Source organism: Seriola aureovittata, chromosome 5 (genome assembly GCF_021018895.1).
Source record: "Seriola aureovittata isolate HTS-2021-v1 ecotype China chromosome 5, ASM2101889v1, whole genome shotgun sequence".
In the NCBI taxonomy this organism is placed as follows: domain Eukaryota; kingdom Metazoa; phylum Chordata; class Actinopteri; order Carangiformes; family Carangidae; genus Seriola; species Seriola aureovittata.
In genome coordinates this window covers 17,501,090-17,519,514 of record NC_079368.1, presented here as the reverse complement: position 1 = coordinate 17,519,514, position 18,425 = coordinate 17,501,090, and the positions used below count along the sequence as shown (strand labels likewise).

General features: G+C 41.9%; 2 protein-coding genes across 3 annotated transcripts in view; both read left to right on the top strand.

Moving 5' to 3' along the window:
* Positions 1-6,868, top strand: part of cfap299 (cilia and flagella associated protein 299) — a 77,547-nt gene extending 70,679 nt beyond the window's left edge. The window contains exons 5-6 of one of the 2 annotated variants that reach the window (XM_056375692.1): positions 810-939; positions 6,660-6,868. In XM_056375692.1, coding sequence (XP_056231667.1) covers positions 810-939; positions 6,660-6,701 — 172 coding nt within the window. In that variant the 3' untranslated portion in view covers positions 6,702-6,868. Of the gene's footprint in view, positions 1-809; positions 940-3,348; positions 6,192-6,659 lie in introns of those variants that run through there. The other variant, XM_056375691.1, reaches the window with a different exon arrangement.
* A 1,487-nt stretch (positions 6,869-8,355) lies between these two features.
* bmp3 (bone morphogenetic protein 3) lies at positions 8,356-16,552 on the top strand. The gene is made up of 3 exons (XM_056375690.1): positions 8,356-9,026; positions 10,345-11,270; positions 13,317-16,552. The coding sequence occupies exons 1-3, from the start codon at positions 8,651-8,653 to the stop codon at positions 13,506-13,508; spliced, it is 1,494 nt and encodes a 497-aa protein (XP_056231665.1). The 5' UTR covers positions 8,356-8,650; the 3' UTR covers positions 13,509-16,552.
* Positions 16,553-18,425: the final 1,873 nt, after the last annotated feature.

Here is an 18,425-nt window from a genome sequence, read left to right as displayed (position 1 = left end):
AGGCCACGAGACAATCACAGTCCAATCTAAAGCAAAACTCCTGATGCTTTTGAATTTCAAGTGAAGTGAATTGACTGTTGGCTGTTTTAACTTGCTGCATCCACTACATCCACTATTTTACATGCCTTCACCCCGCCGGGATCCCTGCAACAGTGTTTTTACTTGTCTCGTCTAGTTTTAGAATAGATTTTATTGATTACTTTTAAAGCTCTCACCTTGAGATCTGACTGAGGAAAACCTCTTTAAACTTACTTTTATTTAGTTAATCTGTATTGGTTTTTCATTGTTTTTATCTGTTTTTATTCTCTTTGAAACCCAAATGAATAAAGATTATTATATTACATCCATACTGAATATTGAGGGCCCCTGTTTAGACAGTGAAACCTACTGTAAGGAGCTCTGAAGACGCTAGGTACGTCGCAGCACAGGGCGAGAGAGAGAGAAGACTGAATGCAAAGTCAGCAACAGTACAGATTGGTTTTGTTGGTTTCTCATCTAAAGCTGACCTATTTTCAACTGTTTTTATTTGACAACAACAACAAAAAATAAAAAAAATAAAATAAAACCACACCGCAGCACTCCCCCACCCTGCCTGAATTCTATGGGTTGCATCCTTTCATTCAAATACATGGGTTTCAAATGTGTCTCTTAAGCAACGTCTGTGTGGGCCCAAAAAAGCAAAAATAAACCAAATGTCTGGGCGACACAGACAGACAGCAACATAAAAACTACTTTCCTGTAGTTTTTTTTTTTTTTTTAAACAGCTAAATGTCACCTAATCATTATTGTTACCTTTTTTTTCCCTACAGCTTCTACAACTGGAAGACGCAGGTGTCCACGTCCAACTCCAGCCCCAACTTTGAAGTGATTTACGACGACCCAAACGGCCTTCTCTTCAAGAACAAGAGGGACAAAAAGATCCTGAATGTGGACCCCATGGTAGGTTTTTTTTTCTTCTTGTGTGTGTGTGTGTGTGTGTGTGTGTGTGTGTGTGTGTGTGTGTGTGTGTGTGTGTTGTCATGCTTTGTTTTTAAGCCCCAGGGAGACAAATGGTCCGGCTAATTAGATCAGTTCACCTGTTCCACGGCAGTAAAAATGTCCCTGCAAAGCAAAGAGCCTCTTTGCTTTGGAAAGGTCCAAAAAAAAAAATCTCTCTTCAAATCTTTTTTTTTCTGCAACAGGAACAACTTTAAAAAACTAATTTTATCGTCCTTGTGGCTCAGGTGACTAACTCGCCACGTACCCACAACATCCTGTTTGTTTAATACGAACCAGGACCTTTTCCCACTGTCTCTGGATTTAACCACTGAATACAACTTTCTGCCCACTTTACTAATCACCTGGTTTTTAATGAGTCTTAATCGACCCCAGATATGAGATAGTAATTTTAAAGAGGGAGACTACACTGTAAAAGAAACACTTGCAAAGAGAGAGAGAGAGAGAAAGAAATCAGTGGGAGGGAAAGATATTTGCTTTCCACCTGCACAAAGAATTGAGGATCAAGGGGTCGAGACAGGTGCTTCCTCCACACTCGCAGTCCGACAGGGGCCCTGGAAGACTAACGACTGACAGACGGTGTTTTTTTCTCTCTAGTTTCCCTCTTTGCTGGGGGGGGGGGGGGGGGGTAGGGAAGTAGCTGGTGGGGCTGAACTATTTTGAAATTGCCGACGGAGCTGTGGGGACTGCGTTTTTGAGGCCAATCGCCAAAATGGCAGCACAGTGTTCTAACTGCGGTCGAGCACCGCCCCGACCAGGCTGTCTATTAAAAACACAAGAGGAGGCATAGGAAGCCAGACACAGCAAACCACCCCTGTGCCCAGATCCCAGCTCAGCTCAGCTCAGCCCACATTGGCTCGGCACAGAGCAGCGCAGAACCATCCGGCTTTTTTAACCCACCATGAGCTCACTAGCTGCTCATGTGGCCACAGATCCGCAGGGGAAGCTTCCAGAATCAAGGCTCACATCAACTCATTTCGGGTGGTTTGTTTGTTTTTCTGCCTTTGTCATACCATGACCACTTTTTCTGTCCTCGCCAAAAAAGTGGGTTGTGGAAGGTTGGGGGTGGGGGGTGGGGGGGTTCATATTTCAGTTATGACAATGGCTTGATTCAATCTAAACAAAACCTCTTGAAGCTGACGTTTGAAGAACAGAGGAAGCTACTTAGATGACGTGAGTGTTAATGACACATTTTGGTTTTCCGTTTAAATACATGCTTATCATTTAGTTCACCCAATGATTCCCATTTTCTCTTAATGTGTCTATGAGGTCATTTTTTTAATTTTTTTTTTTATTGGTCTATTTTTATTGATGCTCTTTTGAACTTGCAAAGGAAGACCGCCTCACTTATTAGGACACCCACAAGTGTGTTTGAGGTAAAAGTGTAAATTGAGTGTAATGGTTGGCTATGGATACACTCCCACTAGAAGCTTTTGACACACTTAGCCTTAAATAAATGCTCCCAGCTGGCAGCGGCTTCACATCTTAGCGGTGGGGCCGCGTCAGTTCGGACGTTCAAAGTAACACAAAACATCTTTGGAAAATGAACAGTTACAGTCGCCTCCCCTTTAATGTACCTGTTATTATAAAGAGATGTGTTCTGGATATCTGCGGTTTGGTTTAATTGCTAACACACTCTATCTGTGGCAGCCTTCACATTTTAAACCTGTATTAAGAGATATTTTTATTTATGTTACCTTTGAATCTAATTATTCTGTGTAATGTGAAAGGTGTTGTACGCTTCCTGTCCAGCACTAAATGACAGAGAGAAAAAGTTAGCGACTAGCTTGTTTATAAGCCGGATTAGCTAGCAGCTATTACCTGAAGAAGATACACGTAAATGTCTTGGCTACGTTGAAGAAAAGACCACCTTCCATGCAGCCCAGAGAAGCATGTTTGAGCTAGCGACTGTATTAGGAGTGTAATTGCTTTAGAGACACAGCGCCATCATGGTCAAAATTTGCTTAATGCTTCTTTAACGAACCTTCCATCATGGTGTGTTCAGACTGAAAGCGAAGCGATTTTTACAGGAAGTGTAAATGTAAATGTAAAGTCAACGGAAAAGGCACAAGCGGCACCGTGAGCCGATGCATCCACGTGGCCTGAAAACATTTGCCTGAGCAAACACTTTCCTATTAAGAGCAAAAAAAAGCAAAGGACTTGATGTTTCGTTACATTTTGAGATCCGTCCAAATTCAGACTGATGAATAAACACGGCGAAAACACCGATTTACACGGATGAAGCAAAGTGGAAATTCACTTTGCATTTAGTCTGAATGCACCATTATGCACTATAGCTAACACTGTCCAAACAAGCCCTCGTAACTGCTCTACATCTGTGCTGGGTTCCAGTCTGGACCCGGTGAGGACTCCAACAGGACATTCCTGCAGTCGGACCTCTACGTCCATGTCGTCATCTACGACCACAACATCAGGACAGTCTGAGCTTCAGACGCCGCCGCTGCCGCTGCTACCTCCGCTGCTGCTGCTGACACGTTCATACATATGGCACATATTGGAGAGCACTGGAAGCCTCTAATTTGACTGAGTTGCTGTAGTTGCACCATCATTTACAAACTGTTCCCCTCATATCATGCATGCCATCTGGGTGGAGGTGCTGCAGTAAAAAACAAAAACACTTTAAACTGAAGATTCCCAGAGGAAGAAGTGGGTGGACTATAGTGTGACAACTTGGATGTTTCCTCACAAATAACCTCAGATTTGTGACATTATAGTTCTATTACTACTACAAACAATCTTATTCTACACTTGGCACCAATTTCTTTTTTTTTAATTCCATGCTGCAGAGTGAAGAGCGAGGCCCAGTTTGGCGCAGTTTGTTTGACATTCCCTGAGCAGCAGTCTTAGTTAGGGGCAGGAACCTGCTCGGGGACCCCGGGCTCGTTCCATGGTTTGGCCTGGCATGTTTTGGGCTGTTTGTCTAAACAAATTAAAGGCGTAAGAGCTTTGAAAGATGATGGGGGTTGCTTTTATGTCCTCCCCCAGGCTGCGGTAGCTCCAGTTGGACTGGAAGAATGGGTAATGGGCTTAAAGCATTCCGCATGTTCCCAGATGCAGGGCACACTTTACAGGACATCAAAGTGCTCTATCATTTACATATTAGTCATTCACTCTGACATTTTTTAATGGAAGACAACTCTGCAGCTCTGCTTCTTTAGAAGTGATTTAGGAAGTACAGAGGACATTTAGCAGCTGATTCCCTTTTAATTAGTGGATTGAAATTTTTAGTTTTTGTTATTGAAGCACATGGTAGGAATCTGTTCCAGTAACATTATCTGTGTTTATAAGCAAGCAAATTACAGGACCTTAGTTATTTGTTAATAAATCAATTTTCTGTAGACTTTTGAGTCAGTAATGTACTTGTCCCACTTTTTACAATGGCTCCCCACAACGCTGTAAAATGAAGATGCTCAACAGAGTCCAGTGTCAATGTTGCAAAAAATCAGTTTTCTTATGATGATGAACGGAAAACAAATTCACCTTTCAATGGAAAAACAAAAGTCTTTAAAAGAATAGTTTGAAATTTTTGGGGGGGAAATATGTTTATTTGCTTTCTGAGAGTTAGAAACCTGTACCGGGGGCGCATTAACATTAATGTAGACCCCAGGGCTATGGAGGTTTGGGACCCGCACTTTTACTGGAATCCAGTATAAGTATGGCGGAGCATTTCGTACAATGATGACAAACCTGTCCCGGTCGGGCCTCCAACCAACCAGAGGCCTCATGATACAAAATAATTAGGCTCATGTACCATGAGGCCTCTGGTTGGTTGGAGGCCCGGTTAGCCTGTGCATTAAGGCGCCACTGGTTTACAGTGGATATGAAAATTAACTTAGCTTAGCATAAAGGCAGGAAACGAGAGGAAACAGCTAGTCTCTGCAAAAGGTAAATCCAACTACCAGCAACTCTGAAGCTCATTAATTAACATTTTATATCTCGCTTGTTTAATGCACTCACACAGCAAACTTTGTGGCAGTTTGTTTCTTCTTTTTTTTTTTTTACCTTTAAACAGCGCTAGGCTAGCTAAGCTAACTGTCTCTTACCTGCAGCTAAACACACTGAACTATTCCTTTAAACTGACACAGTGGCAGCCATATTTAATATTCCCTTGTACTCATGTCCCCTGCTTCCTTTCTGCTGTATTTCTGAAAGTTACACGTTTTAAAAATATTAGTTCTTTCCTTGAAAAACCTCTGACGTCTCTGATACCGGAGCAGCCTTCCACTGGCTGCATCTGTTTGTCTGTTTGGACTGAATCGGACCCCGGTGGCCTCATTGAAACAATATGTGTAGTGTGACACAAGGATATGGGTTCTGGTTCTCTAAAAGCAGGGGTTTGAAAGATGGGGGTCTGGTTTTGGGTTTTCTTAGTTAGTGGTTTCTGTTTTTTTGGTTTTTGGTTTTAATTTTGTTTTTTTTTGTTGTTTTTTTTAAAGATGTGAATTGTGGGGTTGAAGTTCATTGAAGTCTTAAGGAGTTAAAAAAAATTAACTTGAGTGACTGGGTTGTCTTGTTTTTGATGTCTTCGAATATATTTTTTTAATTGTCTTCTCATGTTAAAAAGGACTCTGAAAGAACTGGTTTGTCTTTGCTGTTGTTTCAACAAAACAAACTGGACCGACGAGGATTAGAAACACATTCAGATCTGACAGAAGGATTGTGTTGGGAATGTCATCTCTTCCTCGACCTCTTTGTAAAAAGCCCAGATTTAACCTCAAGGCGAAGTCTGTCGCAACCAATGAACCGTCCACCTGACTGTCTCACTCTCTGCTTTGTGTTCTGTTGGAAGTTAAGAGTTGAAACCGACCGGGTGGCAAATGGACATTTCGCCCTGGTCCACAGCTGTTTAACGGTTTACAGGCCGCAGCTCATTCATGTGGCCTGGTGATAGTGACGGAACGGCATGCTCCACTGCTCCCCTGAAAAGTGGCATCGGCCGCTCCAAACACCCACCAATCAAAACAGCAGATGTGCACATGAAATGTAAAAATACTGGTGGACTGACAGACAAGCATGTGCATCACTCAGGCCACTTTTTATGTGCCTTACCTCTGTGGAAGACCAAAGCTAAAAAAAAAAAAAAAAAGAAGAAAACAAGTTACTGGAACTGCACCCAGACAGATCATGTGTCTGTAAACTAATGATTTCACAATAAAGTGTAATTTAAATGCTTATATCCCTCTTCATTTCTTTTACTGGGCTTTTAAGCTGTTGGGGTTTCAACTGAAGCGTGGTTTTATTAGTTTGAGGCCTGACTTGCCCCTAATATACACAACATGAGGTAAAGAGGTGGATTCAGACTAAACTGAGCCACTACTCAGTCGCATTCACACTGTTCCGGTGTCTCTAAACTCTGAGGCGTCTTTAAGTGTTTGACATTTCATTAGCGGCTTTAGATGGACGAAAAAACAAAATAGTGAAGTTCTCCATTGAACCAAATGTGATGGAAACAATATGGTTAAAATTCATTACTATGAGTTTCTGATAACAATGCCCAGACAATGCAATGGATGAAGTCTGAATCACATGGTCTAGCATGTTAAACCTGATGTAAAATATGGAGCAATAACCCTGAAGAGTTAATTCAATAAACTTGTTCTTGTTAGAACAAATTATGTTGTTTTATTTTCATTCTTTACTAGTTTTATGACGCAGCTCGAGGAGCAACCTGGACACATCGTTAGTGATAAACCCCGGGGTCGTCAGTTGTTTCGGGTCTGAACCTCAGACACCTTCACCTGGGTGACCCAGCCAGGGATGACCAGGTCCCAAAGTGTGTGCAGGTAGGCCACTATGCCATTCGTCACCCCTCTTCAAACCAAAGCCAACGGGAAAACTTCTCTGCAGTTTCCAAGATGGCATCAACAGCAGACTAAAAAGAATAAAAACAAATAGAAAAACACAAGTTGAGGAACATTTCTGTGCATTCAAAACCACAGCCATCTTTTAATAGGAGACCGTTTAAACTCAACTCAACAAATGTTCTAGTTCCAGTCTCGTCATCTGGTTTGTTCCATTCATAAAAAGAAAAAAAAGTGCATAGTACTGGAAAGTTCTTGTCAAGATTTAAACATCAGCCTACGAGCAAGAAATATGATTCATGATGAGTGACGAGTGCTTTCAGTGCAGTTAACGGATTAGTTCCTCCACAGGACGAACCAGACCTCCGGGCTGATCAACAGGCCTCAAACTCATCCTGACACTCATGAAGACGGACGGCGGTTTAACTTCTCTTCCTTCATTTTACTGTTTTCTGTTATTGACAACTATCAGTCATCAGCTGACTTCCGTAGCATGTAGACCTATCCATGTTATATTGTGCAATATGACAATGTGAACTCATACAAATCATCTCATTTCTGCCCTCAGTTAAACTCTGGATGAAAACAGATCTAATACCTTTAGATCTATAATGTCACAGCAGTTATGACGTCATACTTTAGTTTAAATACAAATTAGAAAGAAGAAGAAGAAGAAAAGTGCACTGATTATGGATTGATTGTTTTGAGTTGCCCCCAGCTGACGTCACTGCTGTTGTTTATACTGATGCTGTGCTGCCCGTCTCCTCCCAGTTGCAGGGGTTAAATGCGTGCAGCGTGTTGACTGCTATGAAGGACATGGCATGCTAATATTATTGCCATCAGATGTCCAAGGGCGGGGAAATGCCCTAATCATTTCCTCACGGGTGCCCCTGAAAGAGAAGCCCAGTGGCGGGGGGTGGAAGTCGGCTGGGTGGGGTGTTTAAACCCCGGCTGGATGGGCTGTTTTGTGTGGGGGGGGGTGGGGAGTGGGGACAGTACAGCATCCGGATCGGACCGTGATGGTACAGGATGTGTGTGCTTAACTCCATTGAACAAAACTAAATAGGGGAGAGAGCCTTTAATGCCGCCAATAAGCCGCTTCATTCAGCAGCGCGGCCCAGACGCACAGCTCTGCGGAGCACAAATTAAGCACGGAGGGGGCTGCTCCTCTGCCGCAGCAGTTTAGGTGTGGAAATCAGTTCAACAGATCGATGGAATGTCCTTTAATGAAAATATTTTGAAAAATCCGTCTCGAATCAACTGACAAAACAACCTCCTCCAGCCCCTGATAACATGAGATAATTTGTCCCCAGGCTGAATGTGCGTAAAAGTATCCTGAACAGGAAACTCTCTCTCTCTCTCTCTCTCTCTCTCTCTGAGTGTGTGTGTGTGTGTGTGTGTGTGTGTGTGTGTGTGTGTGTGTGTGTGTGTGTGTGTGTGTGTGAGAGAGAGAGAGAGAGAGAGAGAGAGAGAGAGGAATACCCAGCTGGTCCCACAAGCCCTATAATACCAAGCACAACATGCTTTACCTTCAATGAAAGCTGAGACGGGGGCACGGTTGACTGCTGGTCCCGAAATCAGCTCAGAGCTCGGATACAAAAACCAAGAGCGTCGGTGTTTGAGCAGCTTTAGTTCTGCTGCGCGCTGCGGGACTTTTATCATCCACTGCCTGTTGCACGTTTAGACCTGCAACTTAACACAAGCAGAGAGACAACTTTGGATAACGCTCTTATTTTCTTCTTCTTTCCCCCCCCTGCCCCCCTTCCTCTCTCGCTGTGACTGGTGTCAGAGGTGATGGTATCATTTTCTCACAGAGGACTGTTCCTCAGGTGATGGTATGTCTTTTTGGAGATAGGGACCACTTCTGGAAACCTGCTAAGTTTTCCTCAACTGTTATTTTTCCCCGTTTCTACCTTCGCTTTGGCTCAAGCATGGCTCTCTACTCTCGGTTTGTGGTCGTACTGCTTTACGGATGGAGTTATCTGTGCGTTGGATACTGCGCGATGCTGAAGACAGACAATATCCCCGAGAGACGAAAGGTGGATTTTACGCATTCGGTGGATAAAAAACACCCGGCGAAGGAAGACCAGGATCTGCTTTTACAGGATACAATGACGGAACACATGCAGATGCTTTACGCGAAGTACAACCGGGCTGGATTTCCCTTCAAGGACGGAAACACTGTCCGCAGTTTCAAAGCGCACTGGGGTATGTATCCAAAGTTTTACGCACGTTTACAGCGCGGATTTCTACCAGTGTATAAAGATAATACGAACATGTCTCATTATATTAATAATGGAAATGTAAACTGGATCTGGTAACGTGTCCTTCTGTCTTACTCAGTTAGAATTATACGCACATTACAAGTGCAACGAGCGTATTTTTTTTTAATGGAGCGTGTGCGCAATTTTTAAAAACCCACCCACACGTTTCAGCAGGTAAATCTTTATAATCCTGATTTTTGCTTTAAAACAAACAAAATAATTGACAAAAAATAAAAGCGGTGGATATTGGTGCCGTTCACGTGCGAGTTCGCTGAGCTGAAACTGAAATCCACCTGTTGATCCAGTCGTGGAAATGTGATCAACCTGTTACCTCTTCCCCGCGCCAGAGGCAGAGATTTCGCACCAGATCTCCGCGTATAACTCAAAATTGTTTGCCGCCACATTTGTTTTCACGCCTTGAGATTTTACTGTCAGATAGTCTAGACAGATTTTCCCTCGAGCCAACATCTGGCAGCTGCCCAGCCTGCCTGTTACCGCACAGAGAGTGTGTCCCCTCCGCAGTGAGCTTCTGCATTTAAATGCTTTTACAAGTGTTTTCTCCTTTAACTATTATAATAACTTTAATCTTATAAGCTCTAAATGACTCGGAGGCTTCGCTGTGTTATTATCACCAGGACACTGTTAAAGACGACCGCTCTCCACTGAGGGTCAAAGTTTGTTAGATTATACTGCCTCCTATCGCCTGGTAGCTGTATATCACGGCATATAAAGGGTCAGCTCACCCAAAATACTAACATGTTTTTTTTACTTACCCCTAATGGTATCAAGCCAGGCAGATGGTTCTGGTTTTATTTGGCCAGGTTCTGAGATATCTTGAGGTTTCGGCCTCCACCCCCATTACAATGAACATGTGAGGAATTTAAATGGTGTTGCTTAAAGCACTGGAATATTATTTAAAACAAAGTGTCTTTCCAGAAACATTGTCCTGGTTACTTTGGATGATTCACTGTGAACAATCTTCCCTGAAACTACCGTCCTCAGAGGAAAGAGTCCATCTTAAAACTGTTAACAGTGTGGATTGTCCTCAGTAATAATGAGGATGCTGTTTCTGGAAAAAAGATGTTTATGTTCAATTTTTTAAACAATCTTAGAGACACAAACTGTATCTCAGAACCAGGGATAATAAAACCAACTGTATCTGCGTGGCAGGTACAGTTTTACGTCAATACAGGGAAGACCATAATTACATTTTGAAACTGTTTTCTACAACTGTGTTCTGATTATACTCATTATATGCACAGGTACTATCAACAAGAAGCAGCTGCAGATTTTCAACCTCACCTCCCTCACCAAGTCAGAAGACGTTCTGTCGGCCACTCTTCATTATTACATCGGAGACCTTCAAAACAGCACCCAGGGCTGCTCCAGGTCCAAAAGCTGCGGCCGCCACGGGCCCCGGAGGCACAGCCACATCCACATGGTCATCTGGAGTTTTGCCTCAGTGGATAACAAGATGAGGACTCTCGGACACGTTCGGATCAACGTGTCCACCCTCTACAGGGACTTCATATCTTGGCAGTGGAAGGACGTGACTCGCGTGGTCAACCAAGCCAAGCACCACGACGAGCTGCTCATTGGGATCGATGTGGCTTCGCAAGGGCCCCAGCCCTGGAAGAAGCTCCTGTCGGACCGCTCACCCTACATCCTGGTGTACGCCAATGACTCTGCCATTTCAGAACCAGAGAGCGTGGTAGCCACCCTCCAGAGACACCATTCAGTGGGAGGGGAGGGCTCCGTTTCTCACCCCTTCCATAAACTGGGACTGCGTGAGCGAAACAACACTGGACAAGAACAGCCACAGCCCAGACACAAACGCTCGGTGAACGTTCTGCTCCCGCTGCAGAACAATGAACTTCCCGGGCCCGAGTATCCCTACGAGACGACCGGGTGGGACGAGACGAGTCCGTATGAACCTTTTGAAAACAAGCAGGCCCGCCGGCCGAGGAAAAAGTCTCGCAAAAACCAGCGGCACAAGATGCCCCTGCTGCAGTTCGACGAGCAGACGATTAAAAAGGCGCGAAAGAAGCAGTGGAACGAGCCCAGGAACTGCGCGCGGAGGTACCTGAAGGTGGACTTTGCTGACATCGGATGGAGCGAATGGATTATATCGCCTAAGTCGTTTGACGCCTACTACTGCTCAGGGTCCTGCCAGTTCCCCATGCCAAAGGTGAGACTCAGAGTCCCGTAGTGGTTCCGGATGCCACGAGACAAACCATAGGGGGTCGCCAGATCAGGAGCAATCCCTCAACGCAGTAAATCTATACTAAATTCTGTTTATCCACCAGTATTGGGTTTATTTTTGGAATTTCAGGCCTCTAAACTTTATTCACATGAAACAGGAGGGAAAAATTACTGTATGCTACAGCTTGTAATAATGGGCAGCACGTTGACACTGGGAAAAGGTTCCTGGGTTATACTTCAGGCCTTGGTCCAACACTTGTTGTAAACTGATTGTAAACGGATTATAAATTGTAGGGCGGAAGTTGTGGACCAAAAGGCTTCATTTTATTTTGTGTGTTTCCTCATGCAGTATGGTAAACATTATGTAAATAGAAGAGGCTATTCTGATCTATCAGTCCCTCGTTTACTGTTGCTGTTGCTGCTCTGTATTATGTTAATACGGAAAACATTTACATCAGAAGTGCCCAAGGCCTATCTGTCTTATATTATAGATGATAATACCACTGACAGAAATGTATGCCATTCGCTTTAATCTTCGGCTGCCAAGATAAACTAGACACAGTGGTAGAAGTTCTTTCATCTCCTGCAGTACATCGTAGGAATTAAGATCAATAAGTCTTTGAAGATATGCATCAGAGCTAAATTTATACAATTTAATAAAAGATTATTAGTCCAAGGTGAAGGCCTTCTGCACTAAACATGCAGTTAAAGCAGTCAAACTCCAGATGATGTAATCAAAACTTCCTGAAGAGCAGGTGAATGATCTCTGCATCAAAAATCAATAAAACTTTATGAGCAATGAGCTTGAAGGAAACAACTCAAGTAAACCAAATGTTTCTTCTTCAGATGCAGGAAACATAACACGTGGGTTTTTACACATTTGACAGATCTCTCGCAAAGCAGTGATTGTTAAACATCAGCTCCCTCTTGTAGCTCATGGCCCCCTGGTGACAAGATAACATCACAGGTATTTTAAACATGGCCGGAATGCACGAGTTCCATCCACTTAATTCATTACCTTGGAGTCACCGGCCTTTGTAGTTGATGTAATTAGTCCCAGAAGTAAGGCCTAGGGCCTAAGGCAACCTCCCCTCCCGTCCCGTCCCCTCCCCTCCCTCTCCTGAAGGTTTGCTGCTCAGTCAGACAGGCCTGTGATCCTGTGATGTCGCTTCTCCTTTGTCAGGTCAAAGCTTTAGAAGCTGCTAAATAGCTGCTATTAAAGGGCGTTCTGCGACGTGTGGGAAGAGCCCTGTCACTTATTGGATCCTGCTAAGACACGAAGCAACTGATCAGGTGATGCTCATGTGTGGGAACTGCGAGCTACCGCTCAGACTTTGATCCACCAGCAGCTGTTGATTGTTGCGTTAAATGATAGGTGCACTAACTGACAAATGAACTGTGAAAGTTTTTTACTGCGGGATCCAAAATATTTTAACTTGCATCTTAATTTCATGCATTTGTCCATCATTTCCCTGGTTATAATAAAACTGTACTCGCAAAGGTGACTGCCCAGATAACTACAACAAAGTCAAATGAGCTGTCAGATGATCAGACAGGTTGGAAACACACCAGCAGTTTATCCAGATTAACACTTTATTTGGAGGTAAAACCAAAAGTTTTGAGTGTACCAGAAACATCTGTAATAACCCCTCATTTTACTACAAAACTACCTGCATTTACAACTACGGCAAGTACAGCGGCTCAAAAATAGAACCAAGAACTTGACAGATGTCAACAATGAACATTTAGGTTAAAAATAATGCCATTCAATTCCTTTTTTCTTTTCAAAATAATGGCACATTCTGTGACCTGAGTGATAGTGAGAAGAATGAACTTTCAAAATAAAACCCTAGCTGTTAAAAAACCTTCCCATCAGGTCCAATATGGAAAACAATCACTAATAAAGTGCAGTACTGATTAGTATCCAAGGAAAACTTTTGCTTCTACAAACTTGTATTATATTGTTTTCTGGGTACTTTTTAAACTTAAATCTTTGATATAGTTTAGTAACTCTTTTGTCCCTTTGCTTTAGGCTCTGAAGCCGTCGAACCACGCCACCATCCAGAGCATAGTACGGGCAGTGGGTGTCGTCCCGGGCATCCCTGAGCCGTGCTGCGTCCCAGAGAAGATGTCTTCCCTCAGCATCCTCTTCTTCGACGAGGACAAGAACGTGGTGCTCAAAGTCTACCCCAACATGACTGTAGATTCCTGCGCCTGTAGATAGTTTTTTTGTTGTTGTTGTTTTTGTTGTTGTTGTTGTTCCTTCAAAGCCTTTTCACATAAAACTAAATGTCACACAGAAAAAAAAAAAAAAAAACCAACACATGCAGCCAAAACAACAACTCTCTCCTCCTGTTTTCCTCAGTCTATACACTCATTCACTCGCAAACACCCATTGAAACACAACTTCCCTTTTGCACTGGAGGAGAGTTTACCGCCTGTTGTTCCAGGTGAAGAGGAGACTGGTCCGTTCGTGGGAAGGAATGGATCGTGTGAGTTATCCTCGTGTGGAAGGTAACTGGAATGGAAAAAGTCAAATCTCCACGCTCCGATTTCTCCCGCCACTGTTTATCCTCATGTCTTCATCATCATCATCATCATCGCTGCTCGGGTGGGCGACAGGCAGGGTGAACGCAATCATAAACTCACTATCAAGATACATTCAAATACAGATCGAGGCGCAAGAGACCAAAAAAAACTGAAGGAAAAACAAAAAAAAAATCACTTTTCAGGAAAAATGATCTCAGTTTGAACTGAGGGTCGGGGGTGAGAGGGGGGAGGGGGGGGTCATTCTCATCTTTCTCTTCTTCATAGCTTGAAGTTGTCTTTGGTCATTACCACAAAGTCACCTCTGCTCGCACTTGCATGGTTTTTTGTTACTATGTGTATGTATTTATGTCTGTACTATCACTGTGTTATTCACTATACGAGAAGTCATTGTATAATTATTGGCTTGGCTGCTATAGAGAGATATATTAGGTTTCCAAAGCCAGAATTGTGATGTAGACCGGTAGATAGCCTTAATTACATATCTGTGTTTAGATCACTTCTCCCGTGTTGTACAGGAACCCACATTTTAAGAGTTTATTATATCCGGAAGAGTAAGCTACTTTTCATTTGTGGTCTTCATTAGCAGTTGGCATGCTGAGCTTCTTTAGGAGACACACATGACACCGTTGCTTTGCCAAAGAAAATGTTCAAGCTTTATGAGATTTCGCTTTTTGGAAAGATAAAGGGATAAAACATATCAAAAGGAGAAACTACTACGTTGAACAGGGGCTAAGTACAAATGTAAAACCACCGGACTCTCAAAGCCACTTGATGCTTGTGTGGGATTTTGAAACCTTTGTCGGACCCGATAAGAGAAATCAAATAAGTTATGGGATTTAACAGGCATCGAGGATTAATTCGAGTGGTTTCAACGAGCCTGACTTCAGGCTGAACTTGTTTGTTTTTGGTCTTATCGAAGCTCAGAACATGATGTCATTACATTATGTTTAAAATGATTAATCATATTTACACCCAAAATGAGAAATTAGTTTTTATCCACAAAAAAAAAAGGCAGTATCAAGTCAATACACAGCGCTGGTCTGGAATCAGTTTTGCCTTACATATCATGAAAGCTCATCAATTTTGGTTTTAATCATCTTTATTGAAAACATTTTTTTTAGATTTTTTTTTAAAGGTTGAATTGGTGTAAAAACCTTATTTTCACTGTTACAAGTTATTTGGATATTTTATTCTGAAAAACTCTGACGTTCCAAAGGTTCTGATGCTTGCCAACCCCTGGCAAGTTTATAGTAAACGGGATTGTCTGGTGGAAAGGACGCCTCAGAAACAGGTTTCTGCTAATAGAGAAATAAAGATGAGAATAGACAACAATGAGCTGTGCATTGTGTGCGAGTATAATCTGCCAATGGCAAAAAAGTTCCCATACAATTCCCATTTTCTTTTTTAATAAATAAAAACCAAATCTGATGAGCAATACATATAATATATTGAATGATCAGGGAGAGCTGATCTGTTTTCCTGGGTTCGCATTAAGCCTTTAAACGTTACTGTATAGAGTGAACTTTACATAAATCATTAGGGAATGTGATATTTGATCACATGTACTGTGCGTCAGGTCAACTCTGAACAGCAGGCACATCTGGAAGAGCAGTTAACATGTCGCCTCGGGCTGTGCATTATTTGTCAGAGTTCATAAAACCAAATATTTATCCAGAGCAAATAGACTGAAATATAGCAGCAATCTTTTTTTTTCTATAGACTTGTACATTGTTTTTGTATATAGCTCCGTGTATGTTGATGACACTCTATTGTCTCTTTGAGATAGAAGTGCCTTTTGAATGGGTGGATTTCTGCTTTTCAAAAGTTTGATTTGATTCATGGCCTGGTCAGAGGGGCCCGGTCGATCTCAGCTCAGTTTGCAATGAAGCTGAAGTCAAAGCAAACAGCTGACAATCCTTTTTTTTTTTTTTTTTTTTTTTGTTATGGTACAAAATAGTCGACAGTGAGTGAACATAGTGCATATTCTTTTGATAAGGATGATCGTCAATGGAATTTATTCTACAATGTATTTCAAATAATTCACTATTTTGATATTTCAGAGACATTTATTTTGTGTCAACAGCTACGGGCAGATTGTTTAACTTTATATATTTTGTACTGACACTTTTTTTTTCCAGTTTGTGCTCCCTCATCTTGTGCCAATACAGATTTTTAGCAATGCACGCTGCAGAGTTGAGTGGCCTGACACACTGCAGACATGACGCCTGCTGACCAGTTGTTGTTTTGTTTTGTTTTGGAGCCTATGCTTTTGCTACAGTTGAGACTCGACCCAGGTCTGAACTTCACTAACGTCTGTTGGAGTGCAGGTATCACAGACACGTATATACAGGACAGTATATCAGCAGTTTATAAGAGGTTATTCTACTTCACTGTTCAATCCTATCTTGTAAATGTTACGCTGTAGGTAAGAAAAAAAAAGAAATGCTTGTACAATAAGCTTCATAAAATATATTTGTATATGGAAATGACCTTTAACATGCATCTATTTATTTTCTGTATGTTGCATATCTTGTGGAGGTGTGGTCTGGGATAGGGAGACTGAAGCCCCGACATGTTGATGGTCTTTATATCTGTGATGCACATTTGTCACTACTGATGTGAAGGTGTGGTGAACTGTTTAAAGGTCTTCCCCCCTCTGAGCTCTGACCCTCCTTACAAAGCATTCAAAGACATGAATAAAAGTATGCAAGACTCAGATCTATCCAGGTTTTTTGTCATTTCTAAACCTGAAGCGTTGCAAAGAAAATGCCAGAAAAACAACACAAATACACACAAGGCAAAATATTGTCTCTGTCTTGGTACCATTTTCCATCTAAGACAAGATCAATATTTCTGAAATTCAGTAGCAAAACTTGGATGCAATCCTCTATGTACATAACTGTTGGTTTACAACTTTCACTTACTGCGCAAAAAAGTAAATATTTACATTTTATATAAATGTACAGTTTGTGTTTTGCAGGATTTCATTAGACAAATGCAGTATGTGTGTGTAACAGCCACAAATCTGTGCATAAAATCACAGAAACTTTTACCAATGTTTTCTGTCTTTTAAAGGTCCCATATAGTATAAAGGTCTGTCCATGTGTAGTGTGATTATAGATCAGGTCTAGCTTCTATATTAATACTGTGAAAGTATCAAAGCCTCAGTCCACAGAGAAATGCACACAGCCTGTATTCAGAAACTGAGCCTTAAAACCAGCCGTCAGGACTTCTGGAACTTTGTGATGTCACAACAAAGCAGTCACCAAGCCCCGCCCACCTGGACCCACCATCCAAACCTTGCAGGATTTGGTTTCTCTGAGTGTTTTTACCTGAAATCTGATATATTTTTATCGGGTCACTCAGAAAAAAGTCAGCCAATCAGAAGAGAAGCTCAGAGCTTCCTCTCTTCTGATTGGCTGACTGACCTGTTGTTACTAGTGCTCCAGAGAGAAGCCTGAGAGAGGAGATGTAAAACTACATGAGATGGTTTTTGGTTCTTAAAACCATAAATATATCTTCTTATGAATCAACACTTCGAATAAAACACAGAAGAAGATGAAAATATGGGACCTTTAAAATAACGTAAATAGCCTTTTTTTAAATCGCAATGCCTAAATATGTGCTCAGATACAATTGATATCTTGAGGTTGAAATACATTAAGAGGTTTAAACAGTTTGGATACATTTCTGTTTTTGTAAAACTTTTATTTTGAGGTACAGTTCAGTCATGATCCCATACAAATTAAGAAACAAGTGCCGCAGTGACGACATATTTTTGTCGGCCAACCGGGATGTTAGTCAACAGGATTTTTACACTGGGTTTTGGATTCCCGCAGAAAATAAACACTGTAACAAACACAAGTTTATGATACCGACACGTTTTTTTTTCAGCAGGATAATCTCCACTAATGAACTCGACTATATGATATTTGGAACCTCAATACAATCACCAGACGTAAAAAGCTAATGTTAGCCTATAAATGAACTACACCACCATTGCATGACTTCAACGTCACCGCCACTTAACTTCAACTTGTAGTTTGACCTCTTCTACAAAAGCCTTTCCTCTTACAAAATTAAACACAGCTTGTTAGAGAGCGAGTATAAACACAACGAGGCTGTGAAGGTGGACTGGTGAGTTTTCATGTTCGCTGTGATGACGTTTACGTCCCCGACAACCTGTAATCTTGTTAGCGACCAGCCTTTTTGAAGAGATGTAAAAGCTTAAAGAAATCAGGACCGGGGTATTTACTGATGTATTTTATATCGTAGAATAAAACGTGAAAATGTCTTGACCTTGTGTTAACCACAGTCCTTATTTCAGCCATCAAACTATAAACCCATCAACTTCAGGATGAAGGAACAGGAAGTGCTAAAATACAACTAATTTCCAGATTTTGAGACTCATTCCTGCAGCGCTCGTCATTGCACTAAAGTAAGTGTAATGACGTTTATTTGCGATGCAGACCTCAGACTCTTTAAAATAAAAATTCAAAAAAGCATAAACTCTTAAGTGTTGACAAACAGCTGTATCCTGAAATCAGTCATTATCTTAAGGCCACAGCTCATCCAGGAAATTCAGGTGCTT

Bases quoted from the DNA above. Each gene is read 5' to 3' on its own strand.
- bmp3 (XM_056375690.1), top strand. From the start codon at position 8,651: ATGGTATGTCTTTTTGGAGATAGGGACCACTTCTGGAAACCTGCTAAG. The intron at 9,027-10,344 runs GTATGTATCCAA...TTATATGCACAG, and splicing joins CAGTTTCAAAGCGCACTGGG to GTACTATCAACAAGAAGCAG. The intron at 11,271-13,316 runs GTGAGACTCAGA...CCTTTGCTTTAG, and splicing joins GCCAGTTCCCCATGCCAAAG to GCTCTGAAGCCGTCGAACCA.